Source organism: Phasianus colchicus, chromosome Z (assembly GCF_987193195.1).
Source record: "Phasianus colchicus chromosome Z, bPhaCol1.hap1.1, whole genome shotgun sequence".
In the NCBI taxonomy this organism is placed as follows: domain Eukaryota; kingdom Metazoa; phylum Chordata; class Aves; order Galliformes; family Phasianidae; genus Phasianus; species Phasianus colchicus.
Genome location: NC_143476.1, coordinates 90,328,270 through 90,353,725, shown reverse-complemented (window position 1 = coordinate 90,353,725; position 25,456 = coordinate 90,328,270). Strand labels below are relative to the sequence as shown.

Below are 25,456 nucleotides of genomic sequence, written 5' to 3'. Positions count from 1 at the left end.
AAAAGGTGTCACAAATGCAGTTCTTTGTTAATGAGTGGTTAAAAAGAAGTTTAAAAAGAAGCAAAATGGGATTTTTGTTTCTTATGACCTCTGAGTATGAGTTTTGGTGGAAAAATTTATTTCTGGAGCACATAAATGGTGGAATTGTCCAGTCCTGTTTCTCAGAGTTCTGTCAAACTATTTTGTGTTCATGAAGAGACCATAAAAATAAAGTGGCTGTGGTCTTGTGTGTCAAAAAAGCTTTTTATTGGGCTGTGCAGCTGTAAAGAACTTCTCTTAAGAGCAAATCGTACGTGTACATGAGTTGTGATTTCTGAGAGGAAAAGGAAACAATGGCATTAGTAAGTATATGGTACTTTTCATCTCTCTCTGTCATCAAATCCACGAACTGTATTTAAAAATCATTTCAGCACGGGATTGCTAAATGTGTTTGGAAATTATATACGACTCTGCTGTTGCAGAAACTGAAATAAGCAGAGTCATCAAGGTATTTAATAGCAGATCAGCCCTTTCTCACATGGCTGTGCTGTCCATTTGCCCATCAGAAGACAGAAGCACACAGCGCAGGAGGTCAGACATTGAAACACAGACATAGGGCACTGTCATTCTCACAATACACCCTTCCTCCATTAAGTAATGCAAATGCAGTGATATCTCTAATATATAACTTCAATCTATGCCTTGATACAGTTGGTTATGCCTCGCCTAAGCTGTTTTTTCAGCTGCTGGGACTAGAAGGACAGACTGAGCAGCACAGAAGTGTTGCTTTCCAGTAGCAGTGATAAGCAACCAGCTCAAAGTATCTTGCTGCCAAAGTCTATCCACAGCTTTGGATGCAGGAGAAGCACAGATCTGAGCACCTCTCTAACAACCACCTACCTACTTTTGTAGTGTTAATTTAAAAAGTAAACAGCCATAGGATACAAAAAAGAACTGAGAAGCCTCAGGCTGGCAGCACAAAGCCTAGTTCTGTGCTTTCTTATCAAACATTACTTAGGGGGTGGGGCAGTGAAGTGCCCTTAACTGGGGTAAGAGCTAATTGGAAGGGCAGCTGCTCTAATAATGGGTGGGATTGGTTCTAATTAGTGGGAAATATACAAAAAGGAGATCTGAGAGGAACTTGGTCTGGATTTGGGGGGTGGGGGGTGGAATATGTATGGAGCATGGTGGCTACTGTGATGTGTAAGAACTAATGCTGTAAGGAAAATATATATATGTGTGTGTAAAATGGATAAAACATCAGGTAGGGTAAACTCTCAGTGTTTTGTGTGGAGTCCCTAGTTGTATTATAGAGGTATTATGAACTGTGGGAATGTGGAACATTTGGGGGCATTGTGTGGGTGGTAAATCCCCCCTACTGTAAGGGCAGAGCAAGTCCGAGACTGCCTCATGAGACTGGTCATGAGACACATGAATGTGTACAGTCTATGGGGTCGGATGACGGGCATCCCAGGGTTCTGAAGGAGCTGGCTGAGGTGGTTGCTGGGCCACTCTCCATCATATTTGAAAAGTTGTGGCTGTCAGGTGAGGTCCCAAATGACTGGAGGAAGGGTCACGTCACTCCCATTTAGAAGAAAGGGAGAATGGAGGACCCAGGGAACTACAGGCTGGTGAGTCTCACCTCTGTGCCTGGGAAGATCACAGAACAGATCATCCCGGATGACATGCTTAATCACATGAGGAATGAGCGTGTGATCTGAGACAGCCAGCATGGCTTCACCAGAGGAAGGTCATGCTTGACCAATCTGGTGGCCTTTCATGATGGAGTGATGGCATTGGTGGACAAGGGAAAGGCAACCGATGTCATTTACCTGGACTTGAGGAAGGCCTTTGACACGGTCCCCCACCACATCCTTATCTCCAAACTGGAGGGATGTGGATTTGATGGGTGGACCACTCGATGGATAAGAAACTGGTTGAAAGGCCGCAGACAGAGGGTGGTCATCAATGGCTCCATGTCCAGGTGGAGGCCGGTAACGAGCGGCGTCCCCCAGGGGTCTGTCTTGGGACAGGTGCTCTGTAACATCTTTATCAATGACATCGATGGGGGAATCGAGTGCACCCTCAGCAAGTTTGCTGATGACACCAAGCTGAGTGGTGTGGTTGAGACAGTGGAAAGAAGAGATGCCATTCAGAGGGACCTCAACAAGCTTGAAAGGTGGGCCTGGGTGAACCTGATGAGGTTCAACACAGCACAGTGCAAAGTTTTGCAGTTGGGCCAGAGGAATCCCAGGCATCCATACGGATTGGAAGGAGCAGTCCTTGAGAGCAGCCCTGCAGAGAAGGACCTGGGGGTTCTGATGGATGAAAAGCTTAACATGAGCCAGCAGTGTGCTTTTGCAGCTCAGAAAGCAAATGGGATCCTGGGCTCCATCAGAAGAGGGGTGGCCAGCAGGGACAGGAAGGTGATTGTCCCCCTCTACCCTGCTCTTGTGAGGCCCCACCTGCAGTGCTGTGTCCAGGTCTGGAGCCCCCAGAACAAGAAAGACAGGGAGCTGTTGGAGAGGGTCCAGAGGAGCCACAAAGATGATCAGGGGGCTGCAGCACCTCCACTACAAAGACAGGCTGAGGGAGCTGGGCTTGTTCAGCCTGGAGAAAAGAAGGCTGTGGGGTGAGCTCACTGCAGCCTTTCAGTACCTAAAGGGAGCCTACAGACAGGAGGGGAATCAACTCTTTGAAAGGGTGGATAACTGCAGGACAAGGGAAAATGGTTTGAAGCTGCGGGAGGGAAGATTGAGGTTGGATGTCAGGGGGAAGTTGTTTGCTGTGAGAGTGGTGAGGTGCTGGAACAGCTGCCCAGAGAGGCTGTGGATGCCCCCGTCCATCCATGGCTTGAAGACTGTGTAGAGGAAATGGACCTGGGGGTGTTGGTTGACGCTCGGCTAAACATGAGCCAGCAGTGTGCCCGGGTGGCCAAGAAGGCCAATGGCATTCTGGCTTGTATCAGAAGCAGTGTGACCAGCAGGAGTAGGGAAGTAATTGTTCCTCTGTACTCAGCTCTGGTGAGGCCGCACCTTGAGTATTGTGTCCAGTTCTGGGCCCTTCACTGCAAGAAAGACATTGAGGCCCTGGAGCGTGTTCAAAGAAGGGCAACAAAGCTGGTGAGGGGTCTGGAGCACAGGCCTTATGAGGAGCGGCTGAGGGAGCTGGGATTGTTCAGTCTGGAGAAGAGGAGGCTCAGGGGAGACCTTATTGCTCTCTATAACTACCTGAAGGGAGGTTGTAGCGAGCTGGGGGTCGGCCTCTTCTCTCGTGTAACTGGTGATAGGACTAGAGGGAATGGTTTCAAGCTTCGCCAGGGAAGATTCAGGCTGGATATTAGGAAATACTACTTCTCTGAAAGGGTGGTCAGGCACTGGAATGGGCTGCCCAGGGAGGTGGTGGAGTCACCGACCCTGGAGGTGTTCAAAGAACGTTTGGATGTTGTGTTGAGGGATATGGTTTAATGAGAACCATTGGTGACAGGTGGATGGTTGGACTGGATGATCTTATAGGTCTTTTCCAACCTTAGTGATTCTGTGATTCTGTGATTCTGTGATCCCTGGAGGTGCTCAAGGCCAGGCTGGATGGGGCCCTGGGCAGCCTGGGCTGGTATGAAATGTGGAGGTTGGTGGCCCTGTGTGTAGCAGGGGGTTGGAGATTCATGATCCTTGAGGTCCCTTCCATCCCAGGCCATTCTGTGATCCTGTGGGCTAGGGGTCCTGAAGGTGTTTTCCAATCCTAAAGATCCTTTGGTGCTCTTTGGGGTTGTGTGCTGAGTGAGGATTACAGGGCTCTCCTCCGACCCTGGTTCTGTGACTTCATGATTCTCGTGGCAGTAAATCCGTTTGGTTTAGTGGCCTGGATTCCAAGGGCACTGAACGCTGTGACCATAACGCTGACAATAATCAGAGATTATTGTGACCTGCTAACGGTCTGTCCGTGCTTCTGAAAACAGTATTCTCAGCTGCACCTCAATGCTTATTTCTCCACAGATATTTGTTTTTCTGTCCTTTCCGATACACAAAACGCATCCCACCATCAGCGTGACACAAACGACAACGCTGCTTTCAATTACAAAGCGATCCGCGCTTCCTCCCCGGCCCCTTTTCCCTCCCGTATCTGAAGCGCGGGGCTGCGTGAGGCGGCGCTCAGTTCCCGCCTCCGCCACCCCCCCCCCCGGGTCACGTGACGAGGGCGCGCGGCGGCGCACGATGGTGGCGGCGCGGCCCGGCTGTGGCGGCGGCGGTGGCGGCGGAACGGGCGGCAAGGCGTAGAAAATGGCGGATTTCGAGGAGCTGCGGGTGAGGAGGCGGGGGGGTTGAGGGGGGGGTGAGAGCAGAAGGGCGGCGAGGCACGGTGCCGCCTGGGGGGCGGGGGCTGAGGGCTGGGCCCGCGGGGAGACGCGGCCTTCTGCTTTTATTTCCTTCCATTTTTTTTGTTTTTCATTGTCATTATTTTTGTCATTATTATTATTATTTTCAATTCCCGACGTTTTCAAGGCTTGGGCGCTGCGTGGCTTTTCAGGATGACAGCGCTTTGTGGCTGCGCCCCCGTCGTAACGCCTTTTAAAAAAAAAAAAAAAAAAAAAAGGCTTTGGCTTGGCGGCGTTCAGCTGATCTCCTTCAAATGGAGGAGAGAGAAGGAGAAATAAATAAATAAACAAGCAAACAAATAAATAAATAATCGCATCCCAGTATTTCCTCGCAGGAAACGCTGTCCTCAAGGGCCCCTTCCGGCCCTGAGCCGCTGGCAGCGGGCACGGAGCGCCGGCTGGCTTTGTCGGAGTGCAGCGGTGCCCTATGGAGAAACGCGGACTTGTTTGTTACAGAGATGAGGAACGGTTGGTTGTCTGGGCTTTTTTTTTTTTTTCTTTGAGGCCTTTGCTGCTGTTAAGTCCCTTTTCTTTTGGAGATGGGACGCGTGTGGCTGTCTGCGTGGGCAGCGGGCGCTGATGTGGGTAGCTTGCTTTCCTTCATCCAAACGCTTCTTCCTCTTTTTCTTTTTTTTTTTTTTTCCCACCCTCTAGGAGCAATCTGAAGGTGCTGCGGTATGGATATGCACGTGGGACCTTTTTGTGGCAGTATTGTTTTCTTCTGTCACGCTGATGGAGGTTTCCTATAGTTTGTGATTGCTGCCCACCTTAGGAAGGCTCAGTAGGGCAATTTGCTGAGTTGGATTTATTCTAGTTGGTTTTTAAGGCCTTCCTAAAGGCAGGAGGTCACAATTCTTTCTTAAATCTATCTTTTTTTTTTTCTAGAGAGAGTGAAAAGTGCATTTCCCTATTCTCACTGCAGTATCAATTAGTGCCACGCCTGTCATCCTCTGGTTTCCCTGAATATAACTTTAGGGGAGCTATGATGCAGAGGTTCCTAACTGTGTAGGGAAAGATAGCAGATGCAGAGGAACTTGCTGTTACCTCAGACCTTCAGGAAATTTGTGCGTTTGTCAAGGATTCAGAAATAGCTGGAACCACAGGCCCCTTTTTTCAAAATCTTGGTGAAAATCTCTGGTGCAAGGCTCACCCTTAGATCTGGGGAGAAAAGTTATCACGACTGAACTCTCCATTAATTAGTAGTTGAAGTTAGGTGATTTAGTAATTTGTTGAGTAGTGTAGGTGACAGCTTTCTGAAATATGAAGGCATTGCTGAGTTGATGTGGTAGGCGGAGCTTTCCTTCTGGTCGGAGAGAGAACTTCTAGACTTGTTTCTCATGGATGAGTTTTTAAACTTAACCTTTTTCTATAATTTTCATTCATGGGCAGTCTGATACATGTTGAAGAGATTCTGTGGGCAGAGCTGGATGTGGATTTGTGCTGTGGAGACGAGAGAGGACTTTTTTCTTTAATAGCATCGGCCTGTGGTGGGAACTTCAGCTCACCTTGAGCTCTTGCTGCTCCCTGCTTTAGGAGATGCTAGAATCTGACTGAAGCTGCTATTTGATTGTACTTGAAAGTGATGTGTTTGCTTCATCTTAAGGAAAACAAAACCTCTTTATAGGCAAATGAATAAGCCTCTGCCAGAAGCAATTTGTGTGACACTCGTGATCAGCTTCATGGCTGTTCAGAAAAGACGTTTTAGGAGAAGAGATGGAAATATGGTCTTACAACTTATTGAGAGAAGATTACAGTTAACGTTCAGTGTATTAACTAACAGTATATATTATGATAACTATTAACAGTATTTTATCAGAGGTTATTTTGTATCCGTGTTTCACTTTTTCTGTGCTTTGTGTATGTGAAGTTACTTAAGACCAGTGAGGCTTATTATGGTAATTGAAGTTTCTCTTGTGCAGAATAATTAACAACTAATGATCATGCTGAGATACAGTGACTGGGGAGAAGAATGAGGCCAAGTAATTTACAGTGCTTAAAAAATGGAGTTGCAATGGAATGTGTCAAGCTTTGCTTTCAGGAACCTGAGCACATTGGACACCTCCAAAGTAAATACTTGCATTCACTGTCATATGAGGTGCATCCAGCTTTGGAGGATTCTGATGTGTGATATAGGAGCTGGGCTGAAGCTGCTCCAAAGCAAAATTCCCCGTAATACGGAGGTTACATCAGCTTCTAGTGTAACTTTATCTGTTTAGGGTCCTTACAGAAATCCTCAACCATCCCAAGACACGAGTTGCTCTTTCTTAGCAGTGTTACTCATTTCTGGCCCAGCGTAGACCAGCAGACTGAATTGAAAAGGTGTCACAAATGCAGTTCTCTGTTAATGTGTGGTTAAAAAGAAGTTTAAAAAGAAGCAAAATGGGATTTTTGTTTCTTATGACCTCTGAGTATGAGTTTTGGTGGAAAAATTTATTTCTGGAGCACGTAAATGGTGGAATTGTCCAGTCCTGTTTCTCAGAGTTCTGTCAAACTATTTTGTGTTCATGAAGAGACCATAAAAATAAAGTGGCTGTGGTCTTGTGTGTCAAAAAAGCTTTTTATTGGGCTGTGCAGCTGTAAAGAACTTCTCTTAAGAGCAAATTGATGGCTTGTATATGGCACAACTTGAGTGTCTCATCTTAATGCAGTGATGTGAAAAGCGTTTTAATGGCTAGCCTGCAGGCTTCTGCAACAGTGCTGGAACCCTACAAGAAAATAATCTGGGAACGTTTGCTGCATATCTGCCCTGCACCATGATTAGAAGTGCTCCTAAACCCATGTTATGCTTTGTAAAACCACGTTGTTATAACAAGCAGTGCTTTGACGTATCTGTAAAGGAGATAATAACCTAAACATTGTGGTTGAGATTAGTTGTGTCTTTATGCTTGTGGTTACTGTTGCCTTAGAGGGAATGTAGCATCAGTCTTGCGGGGAAAATGTTGCTAAAGCCATTGTTTGGTTATTTCCAGTGAAAGTCACTTTTGCCAAAGTCTCCTTTCAAATGCACATACAAGATTTCAACGTTGGTGGATAAAACTATGTAATTTTTATACTTCCAAGCACTTTAATGGAGGTGTTGATTTAAAATCTTGCTGACTGTAATACTGAAGCCAGCCTGCATCTTCTAATTAAATGAAATCCAACTCATAACAAAATGCTGCTTTGTGGAACTTCCCCATAAAATGCTAGCTGTTCTAAAGCATGATTGACTGCACATTTCACCTTGATTAATGGTGGAATGCACAGGAACACACAGAATGCAGCAGTCAGGCTAATGATAAATATTTTGCAAGACAGGCCATTTCCTTAATCTCAGTGTAAAGGATTATTTTGTTCATTTGCATTCTGATGATGGGATCCAGAATCTCGCTTACTGTCTCCATCTGAGGGAAGGAGCTGATGGTGCTGTCGAACTCGTCCGTCTATTTATGCAGTCAGTGTGAAGTTCTCAGTAAATTCTTCAGTATCTCTGTTCCTTCAAAGCTGATTTAAGCCACTTGATGCTGGATGTGACACTGCTTTCAGCAGCAGTGATGTTAAGGTGAAAATGAAGAGCAAGCAACTGGGCATATAGTGAGTTGCAGCTTGTGTTGGTGGTGGAAGCATGGCTGTAGCACATGTTCAGTCTTTAGTTAAGATCAGACCCATGTTGGAGTACATGGTTATAAACTGTATTGTAGCAATTAAGGAAGATACACACAAAATAATGCCCTTCAAGACTTACACATCTCCTAAAATCAGTGCCTCAAACTCTGAGTATTGTGTACTGGACCATAATTAACAGCTAAAAGGGCTCTACTAAACAGGTCTTAAATCTGGATTATGATTGCAGAACGTCTCCTGCTTGATACCTGATGTCCTGTCCTCTATCTGTTAGTCCTTGAGTGCAGAATTGGTACAGTACAGCCATATTAAAGCCAGGTATTCTGTGTTCTTCAGAATTTAACCTTTTCATTGCAACCGGGAAGCAAAGAAGAATTCGCTTTTTTTTTTTTCTCTGAAAAGAGATCTCCCTTTCAAAAATGGGAGTGAGATGTCTGTGCCAACCAACTGATTTGTACTGAAACAGGAAGAGGAGCGCTTTCTCTTGGGCAGTGTTATATTTTCTTTTTATTTTTGTATGAGAATCTTTCTGTTTGTGAACTTCATGGTTCACTCTTCCACATGGAACTTGGATAACAAAGTGAATAGTCTTCAACATCAGTATTCTAATTGAACTCAACCTTCCCAGATATGTGATTTCCTTGCTTTAAGCAAGCCATGCTCTCTCAGTAGGTGAGTGTGTGGGTAGTATCTGAGGCTGCAGAGATTGAACTAGAATGATGGGGGTTGATGCACTTCACTGTGCTTCTCAGAAAGGAATTTTTAGAATAGTAGAATCATTAAGGTTGGAAAAGAGTGGTATGATCATTTCATCCAACTGTTATGTACTGTTGGCTCACTGATGTGTACGTTGATTCTTCTTTCCAGAATATGGTATCAAGTTTTCGTGTTTCTGAACTTCAAGTATTGTTGGGCTTTGCTGGGCGTAATAAAAGTGGACGGAAACATGACCTCCTAATGAGGGCTCTGCACTTACTGAAGAGTGGCTGCAGCCCAGCAGTGCAGATAAAAATCCGAGAACTCTATAGACGTCGTTACCCAAGGACGATTGAAGGACTCTCTGACTTATCAGCTATAAAACCTGCAGTTTTCAATCTGGATAGCAGTTCCTCTCCCGTGGAGCCTGACCTGGCTGTTGCTGGCATTCACCCCCTCCCTTCTACTTCTGTCACACCTCAGTCTCCTTCCTCACCTGTCAGCTCTGTGCTCCTTCAGGACACTAAGGCTCACTTTGAAATGCAGCAGCCATCACCTCCCATCCCACCTGTCCATCCCGACGTCCAGCTGAAGAGCTTGCCTTTTTATGATGTGCTTGATGTACTCATAAAGCCTACAAGTCTAGGTAAGTGTTTAATTGCATTGGAAGCTGCTTAATTCATGGAGTAGTTGTTGCTTATGACACTAAGCCTGGGTTTAAGTTGCTTTTTGCAGCTGGGGGAATTTCCTTTTTTTGAGTTTTTTGGTCTGAAGAATGTGGATCTGAGGAATTTGTTTAATGCAAGTGATGAACACCTCTGTCAGGATCAGCAGAAAATTCTTCCCAACAACCTACAATCTCAGTTTCTTCAAGCACCTCATTCTTGAGTATATTTATTTGAAAATTAGTTGGTTGTCTTGAAATTCAAGATAAATTCAGTGTCCTACCTGAAGGAGTAGAAAATATTCCATAAGGATTTAATAGTACAGTTTAGAAACACTTCTAACATTTTGCAAGCTGTCTGCATCCCCCTGCTTCAGTTTTTTAATTAAGTATTGTAGGTAGTGACTTGTACTTAAGTGAGCCATATTGCTTCGTACCAGAGGGGCTCCAGCCCTCTGATCATCCTCCTCTGGGCCCCCTCCAACAGCTCCATGTCTTTCTTGTGTTGGGAGTCTGGATTCAGGAAGATGATAATGTGGCAACTATTGGCTCACAGTTAACCAGATTTATTGCCAGCCTTGGTCGCTTTTTCCAATAGAATAGTAGAAATTAACTGTAACATGGTGACTCCCTTAATGAAACATTTGCTCTTCGTAAGCATTTCTAAAGCTGAGAAAAAGAGCTGATACAAATAACCTGCATGAGAGTTCATCTTTCCCTTGAAAAATTGGCTTTTGGTTGTGTTGCACAGGTGCGGGTGTGGGGCTTAGCTCTGATCCACACTTGGTTCAATAACAAAATTATTTCCATTTTAAACATGTGCAAATATACACGCAGTATGTCATGCTTATGATTTGGTGCGTGTATTTGTTCCACTTGGGCTTACATTCTTTTTGTGTGAGGTCTGGGCTGAGGTTTCGAATGTTGCAGTGTACACATGTCTTGCACTTGGCTACCATAGCTGTTTCTGCATGGAATAATTTTCCAGCTGCTCATTAAAAACTCACGGTGTGCATTCTCCTACTGTAGTTGGATAAAATAGTTGTAAACATCTCTCTGGTATTTCTTTCTCCAAGTATTCAGTGTTACATTTTGTTGCTGGTACCTTTCTTCTCCCAAAGATTACAGCGTAGCTTGCCAAGCTGCTTTAGTACTGAAGAGTAAAGTGATATTAAGCCTTCTGAATATGGCTGAATGAATTACTTATTCTTTTGCCTTCCTCTTGACAGTTACGTGCTGTTCAACAGCAATTTGATTGTGAACATAAGTGCCTTGTGCCTTGTTTGGGGAAAAACTCAATTGCAGAACCTCTTCTAATCATTGACCTCAGGCAGCATTGTTAAACCTCTTCTGTCTCTTTCTCTTTCTAGTACAGAGCAGTATTCAACGATTCCAAGAAAAATTTTTTATCTTTGCTTTGACACCTCAGCAGGTCAGAGAGATCTGTATTTCCAGGTAAGAAGCAAGTGTTGCAAAAATGTGGGAAGGGAATTTTTTTTGGTTTTTTTGTTACTTTTTTGATGCATCCCATAACTTTGCAAGCGTGAATGATAATCCTCACAGAATTCAAGATGGATTCAGCTCTTGTATTTATTCCTCTAATTATTGTGCACAGTACTTATGTGTGGGTGAGGTAAACTTGATGCTTCTAAGGAGTTAAAAATTACTGTTTCAGATGATTGTGACTATTTAGAAACATGGTAAGCTTTTATCCCATATGTGTTTCCTGGCTGCAGAAATGGAAGGCTGCTTTTGTCTTTTGTCCTGGGATTCATGTTCTTGCAAAAACTGTGGTGCGAGCCAAAATAATTAGCTTTTCATCCCTCTCTGGCAGCATCATATTTTGTAGTAGCAATAAACTCTTGACAGAAGATGGTGATTCTAAAGACATGCTTAACTTAAAGAAGGTTAACAGAGGTGTCACTTGTAAGATTTGTTCATAACTTAATAAAATAAAAACAAAATGTTGTGTTGACTTAGGTGTACCACTTATATGTGTGACTGCTGTCTAAATAGGTACTTTTCCTTTCTCTTTGTTATAGGGACTTCTTGCCAGGGGGCAGGAGAGATTACACAGTCCAAGTTCAGCTAAGGTATCTTTTTCATGGTGTTCTCTTCTGCTTGTTAGCCAGTTAAGAAGTTGTAAATCTTAATGTTTGTGGAGACACATGAACGTAGTGTCAACTGAAAATGTTTTCTCTTTCTGGGTCTATAGGTTATGCCTAGCAGAGACAAGCTGTCCTCAAGAAGATAATTACCCTAATAGTTTGTGCATTAAAGTAAATGGGAAGCTGTTTCCATTGCCGGTAAGCTTGTTTGCATGTATTTGTGGTTTCTTTGACTTGTCTGTTGTTTCTGTAATGCTAGCTTGCTAAAACGATCAAGCACTTTATTGCTATCATTACAATTTCCCTAGACATTAATGCTAGCAAATGTGCAAACCATGCCTGGGTGAGGTAGCCATTGCTGCTATTAATTATGTTAAAGCCACTGCACAGCTTAATTATGCTTTAGCCACCTGTAGCAAACCTCATCTGTGCAGTTAACACTCAAAAAATTAAAAAACAAACCAGTGTGTGCATGAGGAGTCTCCCTTATATAGAGCTGAGTTTGGTTGGATTGGCGATATCCCTCACTGTGCTGGATATCTATCTGTGTGTTGGCCTGAGTTCCTTCTTGTTACAAGGAAACAGTGTCACCTTCTGTGTATGTTTGCATGCAGCTCTGCATCTCTCTGGTTAGAGCTGTGTTTATCACAGGGATGAGGAGCAGCATGTTCTAGGGTACCAGCAGTTACTGGTCCTGTTAGCAGTTGTGCTTGCTGGCGTCTTGTGCTTTAAAAGTTGCTATGTGTACTGGGGTCACTGTGAGGCTAGAATATTTCAAAAAGAAGCACTCTTCATTTTTGGGGAAAAAAAAATCACTGAAATGAGTAATTTGATAAATAGAACAGGGGTTAAACCCATACCCCACCCGTTCTGTAGGATGGATAAAGTAGCACAGAGTTTTTCAGCAGTGTGATTGTAAAATCATGGATGGGGAGTGAAGGTGTGAAACCTTTTCATCTCAGAATGCATACTACTTTCTTGGCATATCAGATTGTCAGGTATGTTTAAGATGTCCTGTTTTCGCCCTGTAACTGTCCCCTTTTTCATATACAGCTGTGACTGTTTCCTTGCCTCTGCTCAGCTGAAGTGACTCTCCTCACCTTTTCCATCTGTTTCTTTAACCAGTGCATCACTATTCTTCTGTCTTCAGTTTATAAAAGGGTTTCTTTGAGATGTTTTCTTGTCAAACACAGACTATGTTCTGTGAGGAACATAGGAGGACTTCCTTTCTTCAGAAGATGTCTTTCTTCAAACAACCCTAATTAATTGAGTGATATTATCCTGGAGATATCAAGCTTTGATGGTTCTCAGTCTTATTAGTATAGCTCATAGCAGGTGATGCTGTGTTATGCTATCCATTTTATGTGTAATGGCACAGTCATAGCAAAAATTCTATAATCTTGAATTCTCACTTTGCTTTAGGTCTAAATCCTGTAGTTTCTTTTTGCACATAGTTCTTCAGACTGTTCAACAGAAACATGAAATGAGAAAGTGAATAAATGACTCATCTTGGCAACTTCCTTATTTCTTCAGTGTAAGGTGAATTATTAACACAGTCTCAGCCTGAGCGCTCTGGCCAAGTTTTCTTTCCCTCTGACCTGTTTATTTGATAACTGTCTGCATCCCACTGGTGATTCAGAAAATGTAAGAGAGCTTCTTTGCCTCAAAGATCACTGTTGTCCAACTCAGTAGTTGTAGGGAACTAGTGAGTGATGCCAGCTCTGTTCTTGCTAATTGTTCTTTTGATACATTTTCTGGTTACAGCAGAGTCCACATGTTTTTACTGATATGGTTCTTGCAAGAAGCATGGAAGACTTAGGAATAATTTTGGCAAATGGTAGCCACTGGAATTGGCCACCAAACTGAACAGTGTTAGATCATGCTGATTATGATAGGCAAGCTTCTGTATTAAAGTCACAGAAAGCTGGGAAGGGCTTAGATGTGTTTTAGACATACAAGATTGAATCCTGAAAATCTTTGCTTTGTGGAAGAAAACCATAGAGCTTAACTGAAATGAAGCATATGTGCAACAGAGTAAGACTGAAATAATAAAGAGTAAGAAAAAAATAATTAAAAAAGTGAAACTTGCATTCTTGATCCCTTGGAAGTAATGCAGCCTTACTTTATCTTAGAGACAAACAGGAAGAAACTTGGCATTGTTTGGTACAGTATTACCTCCCTTAAAATGACACTGTGTTTGTCCTTAGGAACTCACTAAAAGGTTCTGTTGCTACTGTGAAAATGATGGGATTTATATCCTATAAGCGACTCCAGTTGTTACATCTGACTTGAAGGAATGACAAATCATTCCTTCTTTTAAATGTGAAACTGTAGCAGTCCTTATGCATCTGCTGCCTCCATGTTCTGTGATAAAACATGCATGGCATGATTCCTAGTAGCTCCTGTCACTCATCTTCTGGAGCAGCAAAAGCAACTCTTTAAAAGAGTTGATCAGCAGTTATTGCCTGCAGTTTTGGCCTGGCAGTTGAAACCCTGTGTTTCTGTGCTACCACTGGACGAAGTGACTTAGGAACCTTTGCTGTGTGGTGCTGTTGGGTGTGACAGGGAGCACTCTGCAAAGAGGCTTCTTATCAGGTTCCCATGGAAGGTTTACTGTTGTTTATAAGCTGCTAGCTAAACTGAAAACTAAAAAGAGTTTTCCAAACTGCTTTCCAGTATCATTAGATGAACAGGGGAGTATGTTTTGTGTGCTCTCTTGGACCATTTCTGGTGAAGTAGCTAAAATCAGCAATTCCGGCTGTTACTCTAGATAATACTTTCAGAATTTGGTTCTTTCACTCTTGTTTTGAAGTGTTATGCTGAGAATGTTTGTGTTAACTGTGTTAAACACGTGCTTTTCAGCATGTTGGTCCTGGATAGTTTCTAGTGTAGGACAACACTTGAACTGAATGAAATGTGACAGTCAGTTCTGCGCACGATGCAGGTCTCTGGTTGGTGTTTTTCTGATGCAAGGTGAGATTTTGAGTTGAGTGGACTGCAGGCTGTCTGAACTCAAAATAAACTCTGAGTTCCTGTTATGGACTGGCTTGCTTTTGTGGTGACTGTTGCGGGATGAGGTGCAGTTAGGCCATGTGCTGCTTCACAAAGCACAAGTGTTCTCTGCTTGGAAGTATGTGCTTGTCAGCAAAAGGGCTCCTGAGTGAGTTAATTAGTGACATATAGGAAATCACAGAACAGAATCTTTAAGATTGGAAGACTTCCCAGATCATCTAGTCTGATCACCCACCTTCCACCAGTATTGCCCATTAAACCATGTCTCTAAGTACTACCTCAACCCTTTCCTTAAACACTTCCAGGGCTGATAACTCCACCATTCCCTGAGCAGCCTGTGCTAACACCTAACAACTCTTTCTGAGAAGAAATTGTTCCTAATATCCAACCTGAACCTCTCCTGCTGCAACCTTAAGCCATTGCCTCATGTCCTGTTATGGTTCTTGGAAAAAGAATCTGACCCTCACCTTGCCACAACCTCCCTTTAGGTAGTTGTACAGGGCTATGTTGTCTCCTCTGAGCCTCACCTTCTCCAGACTGAATAATCCCAGTACCCTCATCTGCTTCCCATAACAATTCTGCTCAAGACCCTTCACAGCTCTGTTGCCCTTCTCTGAACACGCTCCATTTCCTCCATACAGCCTTCCAGCTGCTCTGCCCCAAGCGCACAGTGACATCTGGGGTAGTTGTGACCAAAGTGTGGAACTTGGCACTTGTTGAACTTCATCCCATTGGAGAAATGAAATAAACTATGAAATAAAACTGCAGAGAGAAGCTGTCCAGGTTTTCTTCAGTTTTGAAGAATTTAAAAGTATTTAGTTTAATGTGCTTCTGCTGATAGCAGCAAAGCCTTTTAGCTCTCACATGTACCAGATATGCTATGCACAACTCATGTTCACTGAGTATACAGATGACAGCTGACTGCTAATGAAGCTCTGTGTAATTAATGCAAGGCAAAGCTAGGTGTGTGGGGGGAGCATCAATACAACTTTTTTTCTGATGAAGCATCAACACTGATCTTTACATCTCCAGTAAACCTGCCTGGATCAAAACTCTTATCTTTTCAGCACTCTTTAAAATTGCTTGAAAATTGTTGATGTATAGTAAGGACTGTCAAAAAGACGGGTATTTCTCACGAATTTTTACTTCAGTCTCCAGTTTGGAGAACCTCAAGGCTTTCCTATTTCTCACAGATCAGTGTAAGAAGATCAGTTTAAAGCTAACAAGTTGTTGAGGTGATGCTTTCACTGTTTTTTTGTTTTTTTTTTCTCTCACAGGGATATGCTCCACCACCGAAAAATGGGATTGAACAGAAGCGACCTGGGCGCCCCTTGAATATAACCTCTCTAGTTAGGTTGTCATCAGCAGTGCCAAACCAAATTTCCATTTCCTGGGCTTCTGAAATTGGAAAGGTAAGCTGTCTGTTTTGTAGGATGTGGGCAGTAGACTAAATAAACTTGTCTAGCGTTGCTTCTAATCCACTGCTTCATACTGCTGGCAAGGTGTAGTGTGATTAGTGGCTAAACTAGTGCTAGGAAACAAAGCTAGCTCCGCAAGCATGGATTGCAATAACATGAAAAACTTGCGTATGGATTGCAAAGAGTTCTGTATGGAATCAAGGGTTGTGTGGCTTTGAGAGCTTTTCTGTCAGCTTTGCTATTAGAAGTTGCTTGAGATATGTCAAAAACACCCATATCTTTCTGTGATGCAAATACAAAACAGTTCAGACACAACAAAAGGAGAATCTCCATGCTTCTTTGTAGCCTGATTATGTAGTACTATGAACATCAGGTTACGTAGACATGTCTTCAAAAGTTTTTCTCAGTATCTTTTGCAGCGGTTCACTGGAGAGTGCTTTGTAAAATGAACAGTTGTGCCAAGGGGTCATGATAGTGTGTACTTGTTTCTCAGGTTTTTGCATTTTTGTATTATCAGTCAGCCAGTATATTTTGTATTTTCAATCAGAGTAATTCCAAATAGTTGGCAAAGGCAATTTTTATTTCATAGGAAGAACTGCTTAACGGATATTTCCTTCTTTATTCTTTCAAGGTTAATGTTTTACATGAAAATAATTTCTCTTGAATTAAAACTGCACTTACGAGTTAAACACAAGTACAATTTCCAGTTCAGAAAGCTTTTAGGTGGTATGTTTCTGGGAGGTGTAACTGGGAGGTGTCAGGCTACTGATATCAATTGCTTCTGGGGTTGGTGTGTCTTAGAAGTGCTCAGTTGAACCACGGTGTGTTTGTAATGCAGAATATCTGTGCAATGTACCTGTTCTTAACAATGAAGCATTTTCCTGAAAGCTTGGGTGGCTTGAGGAAGAAGTGCAGATACAGGGAAGAATGGACAGCAGGGTAGGAGAAAGATGACTGAGGTGTCTTCAGAGTGCAGTTGTAGACTTCATGAAGCAGGAGCAAGGTGGTAGATGCGCTTAAACCTTATAGTACAGGAGGCATAAGAAGGTGACTGCAGGGTGTGAACATAAGGCATTGCAGGTTGTGTGTCCTACAGATGAAACCATTATCATTCTGCAGTTGTGGGACTTGCAGATTCTTCTCTTCATTGGTGACCCAGAAGAGAGGAAATCTTGAACAAAGGATGCCGGCAAGAGGCATGAGCAAAGGAACAGCAGTATATACTAAAAAATGCACTGTACCGATCCTATAGGCTGGCTGTAATGAGACTTGGCCTGGGAATGGCAAGCCAAAGAGCAGGTGCAAAGAAATGAGGGCACAGAATCATTTAGGTTGGAAAAGACCACAAAGGTTATCAAGTTCAGCTGTCAACCTGTGCAGCTGTGTGCCCTCTGAAGGTGGAGTTTGCATCTCAAAAAATGTTCATCTTTATAGCAGGTTTGTCTTTGAACTCTGCATTAATGATAGAACAAAAGGGGAGATGTTTAGGAGTGTGAATGAGAATCTCTTATAGACTGCATGTTTAAAAAGTGTATCTTCTATTTAACTTCTTTTCAAGAAGAAGCCCACCTTGTGTCTTAGTTGTGGAGGATAAGGCTTTTTTGCAGTTAAATTGCAACTTGCATATTTGACTTGGTTAGAAGAATTAAGGCGAAGTGTGGACTTTTTCATAGCAGTGAAGACATCTGTCAGTGCTTTTTCAAAATACCTTCATAATACCAACGAAAAAAATCAGTATGTTTTAGTCTTACTTAGAACAGTGTAAGTGATCTGTTGTAGCAGAATTACTGCCTTAAATCAGTATCTCATCCTTACTTACTCTTTTTGTAGAGTTACTCCATGTCTGTGTATCTCGTTCGTCAGCTCACTTCAGCTATGCTTTTGCAGAGGTTAAAAATGAAAGGTATCAGAAACCCTGATCATTCCAGAGCACTAAGTAAGTAAAATTTAAATTTCTTAATTAATGGCTCTTTTAAAACCAGAATTGATAATATTCAGGAGACTTGCAGCATTTAGAAAAGAAAGTCCATACCTAGAATATTAAAGCTTCCTTTTGCTGTTACTGAGGTAGCTGTTAATGGTTCAGCACAGATCCCTAACCCATAGAGAAGAGTACTTAGAGACTGAAATGTTACAGGAATGCTGTGAGCACTTTCTACTGTTGTGGGCAGTGAGGTGCAGTGCGTGTCTTAAATATGCATTCTCTTCACTTGCATGTGCTGCTGATTGTCTTGTCTGCGTACCTCACTCCTTGATTGTTATTTTTTCTTCTTATGCGTTGGGTAGAGTTTACCCTGCTAACATGTGGCTAGCAGTGCATCTGCTGCACATAAAGCAGTCTCATGATGTGCTGTTTATCCGTTACCTACGAACAGTGAAGCTATCCCACTGGTATTAGCTATAAGCTAGTTTCTTAGATACTCAGTTGTTTTAGATAGCTGGAAACAAAATGCATGTGCTGTTGAATGAATACTGGGGTTGTAAACAGTGGAGCCTGTCTGTAACTTCTTAATTTGTTTTTATAGTTAAAGAAAAACTAACAGCAGATCCTGACAGTGAGATTGCCACCACCAGTCTGCGGGTGTCTCTGATGTGTCCTGTAAGTAAGGCTGGGAGCTGCCATGTACAGATTCATGTTTTCATCTGTAGTACAGAGTTGGGTTGCTCTTAAGAGACCTGATTTGGAAATGTAAGGGGATTTCATTACATACTGCTTCATTAAGATGTAACAGGGAGAAGGGTGTATCTGCAAGCAACCTGGTTGCAGCAGTGTTCCACCAACAGGCTTGAACTTGTGAATGCCCCAGCTGCAGTGCTGTCGGAATCACGTTGCTACTTGTGTGCGTATATGTTGAGACCTTTAAATGAAATGATCTTGTGTATTGAGGCATCGTCTGGTTGCGCACGGTGATGGAATAAATAAAGGGCACAGTGAGCCTTGGGATCATCTGCTCTTTGCAGTATTGCTTTTACTGTCCACTATTAAAACTGGAAGATAACCTGATCACATTGTAACAAAGTCACAGCTAAGTGGTTTTCTCTTCCCAGGCAGAAACTGATGTTGTGACTTGTCAGTTAAGTCTTACACTGACATTGGTATAATGCCATTCTAACGTGACTGCAGCTCGCAAACCCTTGAAATGACAAAATAGGTACTTTAGTAGGTCTCACTAATAAAAATCAAAATATAGTTGTAGGTCCATTAAAAATCTGATCATTTTCAACTCAGACTTTGATGACTGCATTATTGTTCCTTCAGGTACACTGTATGTGATTTGATGGAGTGGATTTGCATGCAGTGACCTTGGTGTTGGGTTTGTAGTGAGAAAAGATAGTTCCCTGCTGGTTGTCTCATTTCATTTTTAGCCATACAAGTCTGCTTCACTCTCTTCTCTCTGACACTCTTTAAATGCATCTTCTCAGCTGGGGAAAATGAGACTGACAATCCCATGCCGGGCTGTCACTTGCACACACCTGCAGTGTTTTGATGCTGCTCTTTATCTCCAAATGAATGAAAAGAAGCCTACCTGGATCTGTCCTGTCTGCGACAAAAAGGCAGCTTATGAGAGCCTGATACTAGATGGGTAAGAGAATGGGCTTGCAGACTGCAGAACTATTTCCAACTTTTCATAATGTACTTATGCTTGTGACCTGAAGTTTAGACATTTAGCCATTTTTTTTTTTCTCAAAATAAATTAAACTGGGAGGAACCATTAGAATCCTTTAGCTTCTCTTTGTAACAAACTATGTAAACTAATCTCCTAATGGAGTCATCCAACTTTTGAGCCTCAGCATATCCTATCTAGAGAAATCCAAATGTGACATCTCAGGCTGTCTTCCATTTACATGAGCCTATCTCTGAAGCTATTGACACAATTTGAGTTAAAGTTTAAAGTTGATTTGAAGGACGATGGTTTTTACTTTGTGAAAATCTCTGAATTGCAGTAATGTTGGAGTAAAATATGGGTGGGTTGGAATACTCTGGATTTTCATGTATGCTTGCTGGGGAAGGCTACAGCTGCAGGTTGTCAGGTAAGATAAACCAGGGAGATCAACTATGGGTTGATGCTGATCATAGTTTCTCAGCGGTCTCATTTTCACTTAGCAAAAGTCTGGAACCAAATGTCAAAACCACTTCATTTTTTTCAGACTCTTTATGGAAATCCTTAATGAATGTTCAGATGTGGATGAGATTAAATTCCAGGAAGATGGTTCCTGGTGCCCTATGAGGCCTAAAAAAGATGCTGTTAAAGTCTCAAGTCCACAGTGCACCAAAATAGAAAGTGAGTACATTGTGGATATTGGTGGTAAATCAACTAAAAGGCTCGATGCATTGGAGGCTTGGTGTTTCTAGCTGGGATGATGGATATGGACATTGATATTTGTTTCATGGAGAGGGTGCTAAATTCTTCTCACCTTTTCATTTAATGTAAAAAGAAAAGGCTATGTCTCTGCAAGTATAGGTTTTATTTTTGTTCTTTATAACAACACTTTTGTTGCTCTTGTTATGGCCTAAAACTGATAAGTGGAGACTGAGAAAATTGAGCTTTAATGTAACACCGAATACCACTAATAAAACTGTTCCTGGCTTGTAGTCACCTCTGTAGTGGTCTTAAAGATGATCTAATTCAGGATTTGAAAATTTTGCAAATTGGAACTGCTGATGTCAGCAGCTTTAAAAAATATATATATATATACTTGTTTTTCTGTTTTAGGTTCCAGTGTTGTTAGCAAACCATGTTCTGTGACGGTGGCCAGTGAGGTAAACAAGAAGAAAGTTGATGTTATTGACTTGACTATAGAAAGCTCTTCTGATGAAGAGGAAGATCCTCCAGCCAAAAGGAAGTGCATATTCATGTCTGAAACTCAAGGAAGCCCAACCAAAGGGTTTGTCAATTTTGAAGTTAGTTGGTATTCTGTTGTGTATCAGATAAACTGATGTGTAGACATACTGAATCAACACTCTCTTTGGGATTTAGCTCTGAACTTCCAGAGAACTTCTAGGCCTCTCTTTTCAGAAGGTTATATTGCTACAGTACGTCTGTGCAGGCAAACCATTATTGCATAGGTTTGTGTCTCTCAGAAGATGTGCTGAGGCTGTGTTTGCAAGGATGTTTATCTGCAGAAAAGGAAACCAATTAAGCTAATGTACAGAACTCTCTAGAAATCAGATTATCCCAATTGCAGGAACTTCATGCATTCTTGTTGAGTTACTGTCATCTTAAAGACTTTTCTCACTGCGTTTTACCCTTTATCGTGTGCTCTGGTGCTCAGGAAACAGCTGTGTTGCACATTATCTCTTCTAGCTTGGAAGGGGAGGAAGGCACTTCCTTGTTTTGAATCAAGACAGTAATTTTTTTCTTCTATCTCATTGTTAGAATCTGAAATGTCTTGGTCATGGTTGCTGGCCTTGGTTGTTGATCAGTTCTGTGCCTTGGTTAACACAGCCAAGGGCTTCCTAAGTCCTCGGTCAATCCCCTTATCTCTGTAGTTGTCTGAATTCCCTGTCCTGAGTCATGCAGAGTTAACTGACTGCTGTTCTGCCTTCTGTTTGCTATGATCTGTGCAGTTTGGCTATAGCCAGTCTTTGAGGTTTCCACACTGTTCTTGCTCTTAGGTTGCAGGACATGAGAACTGTAGGGTGCACAACCAGCAAAGCAGGGAGAAGAGGGCATTGGTTAGGTTCTCCAACAGGCACTGCTCCACATAGCAATTTGAAGCATTGGCTTTATGTTGGCCTTTTGGTTATCCAACTGCATGGACAAGGTGTGTCTCTCTCAGTGTGGTGGCTTCTCTTTTTCTCTTTTTAAAAACAAACCTTTCTGTTTTGCTAGCTTTTGAAATGATAAGCAGGTGTGTGTGCTGTGTTCAAACAGCAGTGTGTGGTCTTTGGCTAGCAACAGTTAAGCAGCTACCTCCAGTAGTGGTGGTGAAATACTGTTGCTTGTTGTAAATGCTGTGAAGGGGCTCTTTCCCAAGAGACTTTCTTATTTTGATATAAAAAATAGCTGTGAACACATCTCTTAATGACATTCCAGAAGATGTCAAGATTCTTTCCAAACTGCTGGGTTTGTCCAAGGTGACTGCCTGCAATCATAACTGTAGGACTGAATTCTCTTTTTTATCTAACCAGTTCATTTTCCTCAGTGTTTGGGTATGGAAGTAGCATGTTTTCCTTCTTGAAATCAAAGTCTAGGCCCAGGCTTCTGGAGAACAGCTTGCCTCCTGTGAAGAATCTTGCTTGAATGCTAGCTTTGGTGGTACTGTGATGTGGCCTCCTTTTGGCAGCAACAGCAGAGAGCTGATGTTAAGGAGGTGCTTGAGGGTCTGAAATCCAAATGTCTGAAACCAGTAGTGTAATTGCACAGTAGTTTATGGGGGAAGATTAGATTGCACTAATTGCTGGTGAGTTGAAAGGAGGAATACAGGACAACTGCAAGTGGGACTGCTGTTGTTACCTGACAGTAAGCGTATGAAGCACTTGGTGGAGGTGGTGGGGTGCCAGATTGCCTGTTACGTGGTCTTTTACAGTGCTGCAAAGTATGCTGAAGAGTTTTGTGATAGGCTGTGTGCTTAGAGAACTGAACTTAGCTTAGGTTTGGCTGTTGGCCAGGGTAAATTCAAGACTGAACTCCAGGCTTGGAAGTCTGTGCTGTGGGGGCTGAATCCTGGTCAGCTGCATCCTTAGTGCTATAACTTAGTGCTAAGGAGCAGCAGAAGGACTTGAAATGCCCTGCTCTTGGCTCAGGCCACCTGCATATGTTCCACAGGGTGCTCTGCAGATACGTGTCCTGATTGTTCTGAATGACTCCAGCACTGTACTTTATTTTAATCTCAGCTTGCTCTTATGTCACAGCTGCTGTTGAGAGCCAAGATATGATGTTGTTATGAAGACTGTAATGAAAGGAAATTAGAGTGGAATACTGTGTAGTGAGTAGCCACGCTGTAGCTGTGTTGTAATGTGGTGACTGTGAACGAGAATGCAAAATATCTCTTCTGTAATTTATGGCAAGGTTGATTGTAACATGCTGTGCCTTTAAAACAGGGTTCTCATGTATCAGCCATCCTCTGTCAGAGTGCCCAGTGTGACGACGGTTGATACTGCTGCTATTCCTCCGTCGTTAACAGACTACCCCGTGCCATTCCACCACCCACCAATGTCCAGCATTTCCTCAGACTTGCCAGGTAGGTGGTGATTATTTTTAATGTATGTTCTGAGAGACTGTTAATATGCGGGGTGGGTAAAAGTTGGAAATTAACTTCTTTAGATGGGACAGGATTGTATATAGCATTGCCCTGATATGATGCCTAGACGAGTCTAGTACAAGCTGTCTTTCCAGTTTCAGATTGCACTTCCAACAGTGATGTGAAAAACCTTGCTTCTGAGGTACACCCTCAAATTGGCACTCTGGAATGGCAGCCAGAAGCACTTCTTGATATATCCAATTAGACTGTGTGTAAACACCTGATTGTTACTTGTTTTAGATGTGAGGGAGAGTAGCTGCTTATTTAAGATTGAGAATTGTAATGGCACTAACTCATCCCAGCCCTAAATGTAGCTAATTCTGCTAGCTAATTCTAGTGGTGCTCTGTCTAGACTGTATGAAAAAGGTTAAGGTGAGCTACAATATGTAAGCTGACCTCTATTGACTTTCTTTACCTAGACAAACCCTAAATGCCTATGATGTATTCTTCAACACTGCTGCTAAATATCAGACAAAAGGTGGGGATACTGATTGTTTTCTATCCTGGCTCCTTGAAAAGAACGCTGTGTGTAGGGACTCTGGGGGTTCTCTGTCGGCTGTAGTGAACCTAGAGCCCAGGAAATGGTGACTTGTGACAGCAGGTGTCACGTGGGCCTCTTGTCCTTCCCCTGCCCTGCTCCATTGCCTGTCTCCATTTCTCCCCTGCCGCATCTCTGGGTTTTTTTCATCTTCTTTCAGTTTGGCACTGGGATGGATATCGTTCCCCTTGTTTCTCTGTCCGTTTTGGTTGCCTCACTGCTCCCTCCCTCCACTTCTCCCTTGTTAAGAAATTCATTTTCTTTCCAAATTGGTTAGAAGACTAAGCTGAGAGAATGGAAGTCTAGAACTTTGTTCATCTCTGCCAACTGAAGTTCTAGCATGTGTATGAACAACAGCTGTGAATTCTGTAAAAGCAGCTGCTCTTACATCTCCTTTAAAATTTTTCTTTAATTTTCTGTAATGGAGAAGAGTAAAGATGGCACTGGCTGAAACAGATCTATACTGTAACAAGAGAGGGAGGGAGAAAGCTTACCATTTCTTTCTGTTGGCATAGCAAACACAAGGCCAAAATTTTGAAATAGAAATGGCTGCGATTTCTCATTGATTTTATGTTTTTTAAACATTTTGCCCTAAATGCTTACGTGCTAATGGCATAAAGGATGGGCGCTGGTTGTCACTGCTCATAGAGGATTACCTTGAACTACTTGTAGTTTCCTCTTCTTCGTTCCTTTTATTTGTCTAGACGCAAAACGGGGATGATATTAGAAATGTTTCCTTATTGGCTGCCTATGGGTGGAGGAAGAGACCTGCTGCTTGTTTTTGGACTTGTGCATGTTGTGACTTTACTTCATTCCAGCATCCTTAATGTGATGACACTCTTCATGTCCCAGTTTGGCCAAGTCAGGTACAATATGCAGTGAAACTTGTGTTATGAACAACAGCTCCAAATGGCAACCTCCATCTAAGCAACCACATTGAACCACCCTGCAATATCCAGTGAATAATACATCATTGTCATCCTCATTCTTAAAAGAGCCACTTGTACTAGAAAACGTGTTTTGCTGCTGCCTGAAGTCGTTGAGAGTGGTGTCACAGTGGTATACTTCATTTAGAAACTGTATAGCAATTGCAAAAATCTGTTCTACGACAACAACAGAAATTCCTTAAACTTGTTGTGTATGAAGAGAAGGAAGACACGTCAGTTTATTATCCCTCTTTTCTTTCTAGGTTTGGATTTCCTTTCACTAATTCCAGTTGAATCACAGGTATGTTTCTTAACTGCCAAGGGCTTAATTTCCAAGAGTGTTTTCTATGAAACACTGCTTCGGTAATGGTCAGGATGTTGTCATTCACATCACATTTGCAGTCCACTTGCTTAGATCTAACCACAGACCAGGAAAACACATTTTACCAACAGGTGGTAATGAGGAAAAATTGTATTAAAGGAGGATTCTGTTTAATGACACTATGAATCCATGCACAGCAGGTTATTGGTAGCTTGCTTTGTCTTACTAAACCATGTACTTGCACAGTGCTGACATGAATACTATTATGTCTTTCATGCTTTTAGTTTATACTGTATATCTGTAAGCCAGATTAACTTCTGTAAAAATTTCAGTGTGGGTGGTTTTGATAATAATTGTAGATTGAGTTGTAAAAACTATATTGTCACATTGTCTGGGCACATTTACTGAATGTTTTTACAAGTTCTCCAGTATAACACACAAAATCCTTTGGCCTTACCACACATGGAAGTTTTGTAGATCAGAAGTAACTAGCTGCTGCTTCTGCTTTCATTTGCATAAATGACTGGATTATAATTAGATTCTTACACAGACAGTTGATAGCCTTCAAGA

The 25,456-nt window shown here is 42.4% G+C and overlaps 1 protein-coding gene across 7 annotated transcripts in view; it reads left to right on the top strand.

Moving 5' to 3' along the window:
* PIAS2 (protein inhibitor of activated STAT 2) overlaps window positions 1-25,456 on the top strand; it is a 29,489-nt gene that overhangs the window by 710 nt on the left and 3,323 nt on the right. For 3 of the 7 annotated variants that reach the window (XM_031597083.2, XM_031597081.2, XM_031597082.2), the window contains exons 1-13: window positions 4,133-4,283; window positions 8,825-9,299; window positions 10,688-10,772; window positions 11,360-11,410; window positions 11,533-11,623; window positions 15,715-15,849; window positions 17,686-17,791; window positions 18,381-18,454; window positions 19,279-19,439; window positions 20,005-20,138; window positions 20,571-20,742; window positions 22,901-23,040; window positions 24,828-24,865. In XM_031597083.2, the coding sequence (XP_031452943.1) occupies window positions 4,260-4,283; window positions 8,825-9,299; window positions 10,688-10,772; window positions 11,360-11,410; window positions 11,533-11,623; window positions 15,715-15,849; window positions 17,686-17,791; window positions 18,381-18,454; window positions 19,279-19,439; window positions 20,005-20,138; window positions 20,571-20,742; window positions 22,901-23,040; window positions 24,828-24,865 (1,686 nt within the window). In that variant the 5' untranslated portion in view covers window positions 4,133-4,259. The other 4 variants (XR_004167440.2, XM_090132261.1, XM_090132259.1 and 1 more) reach the window with 4 other exon arrangements.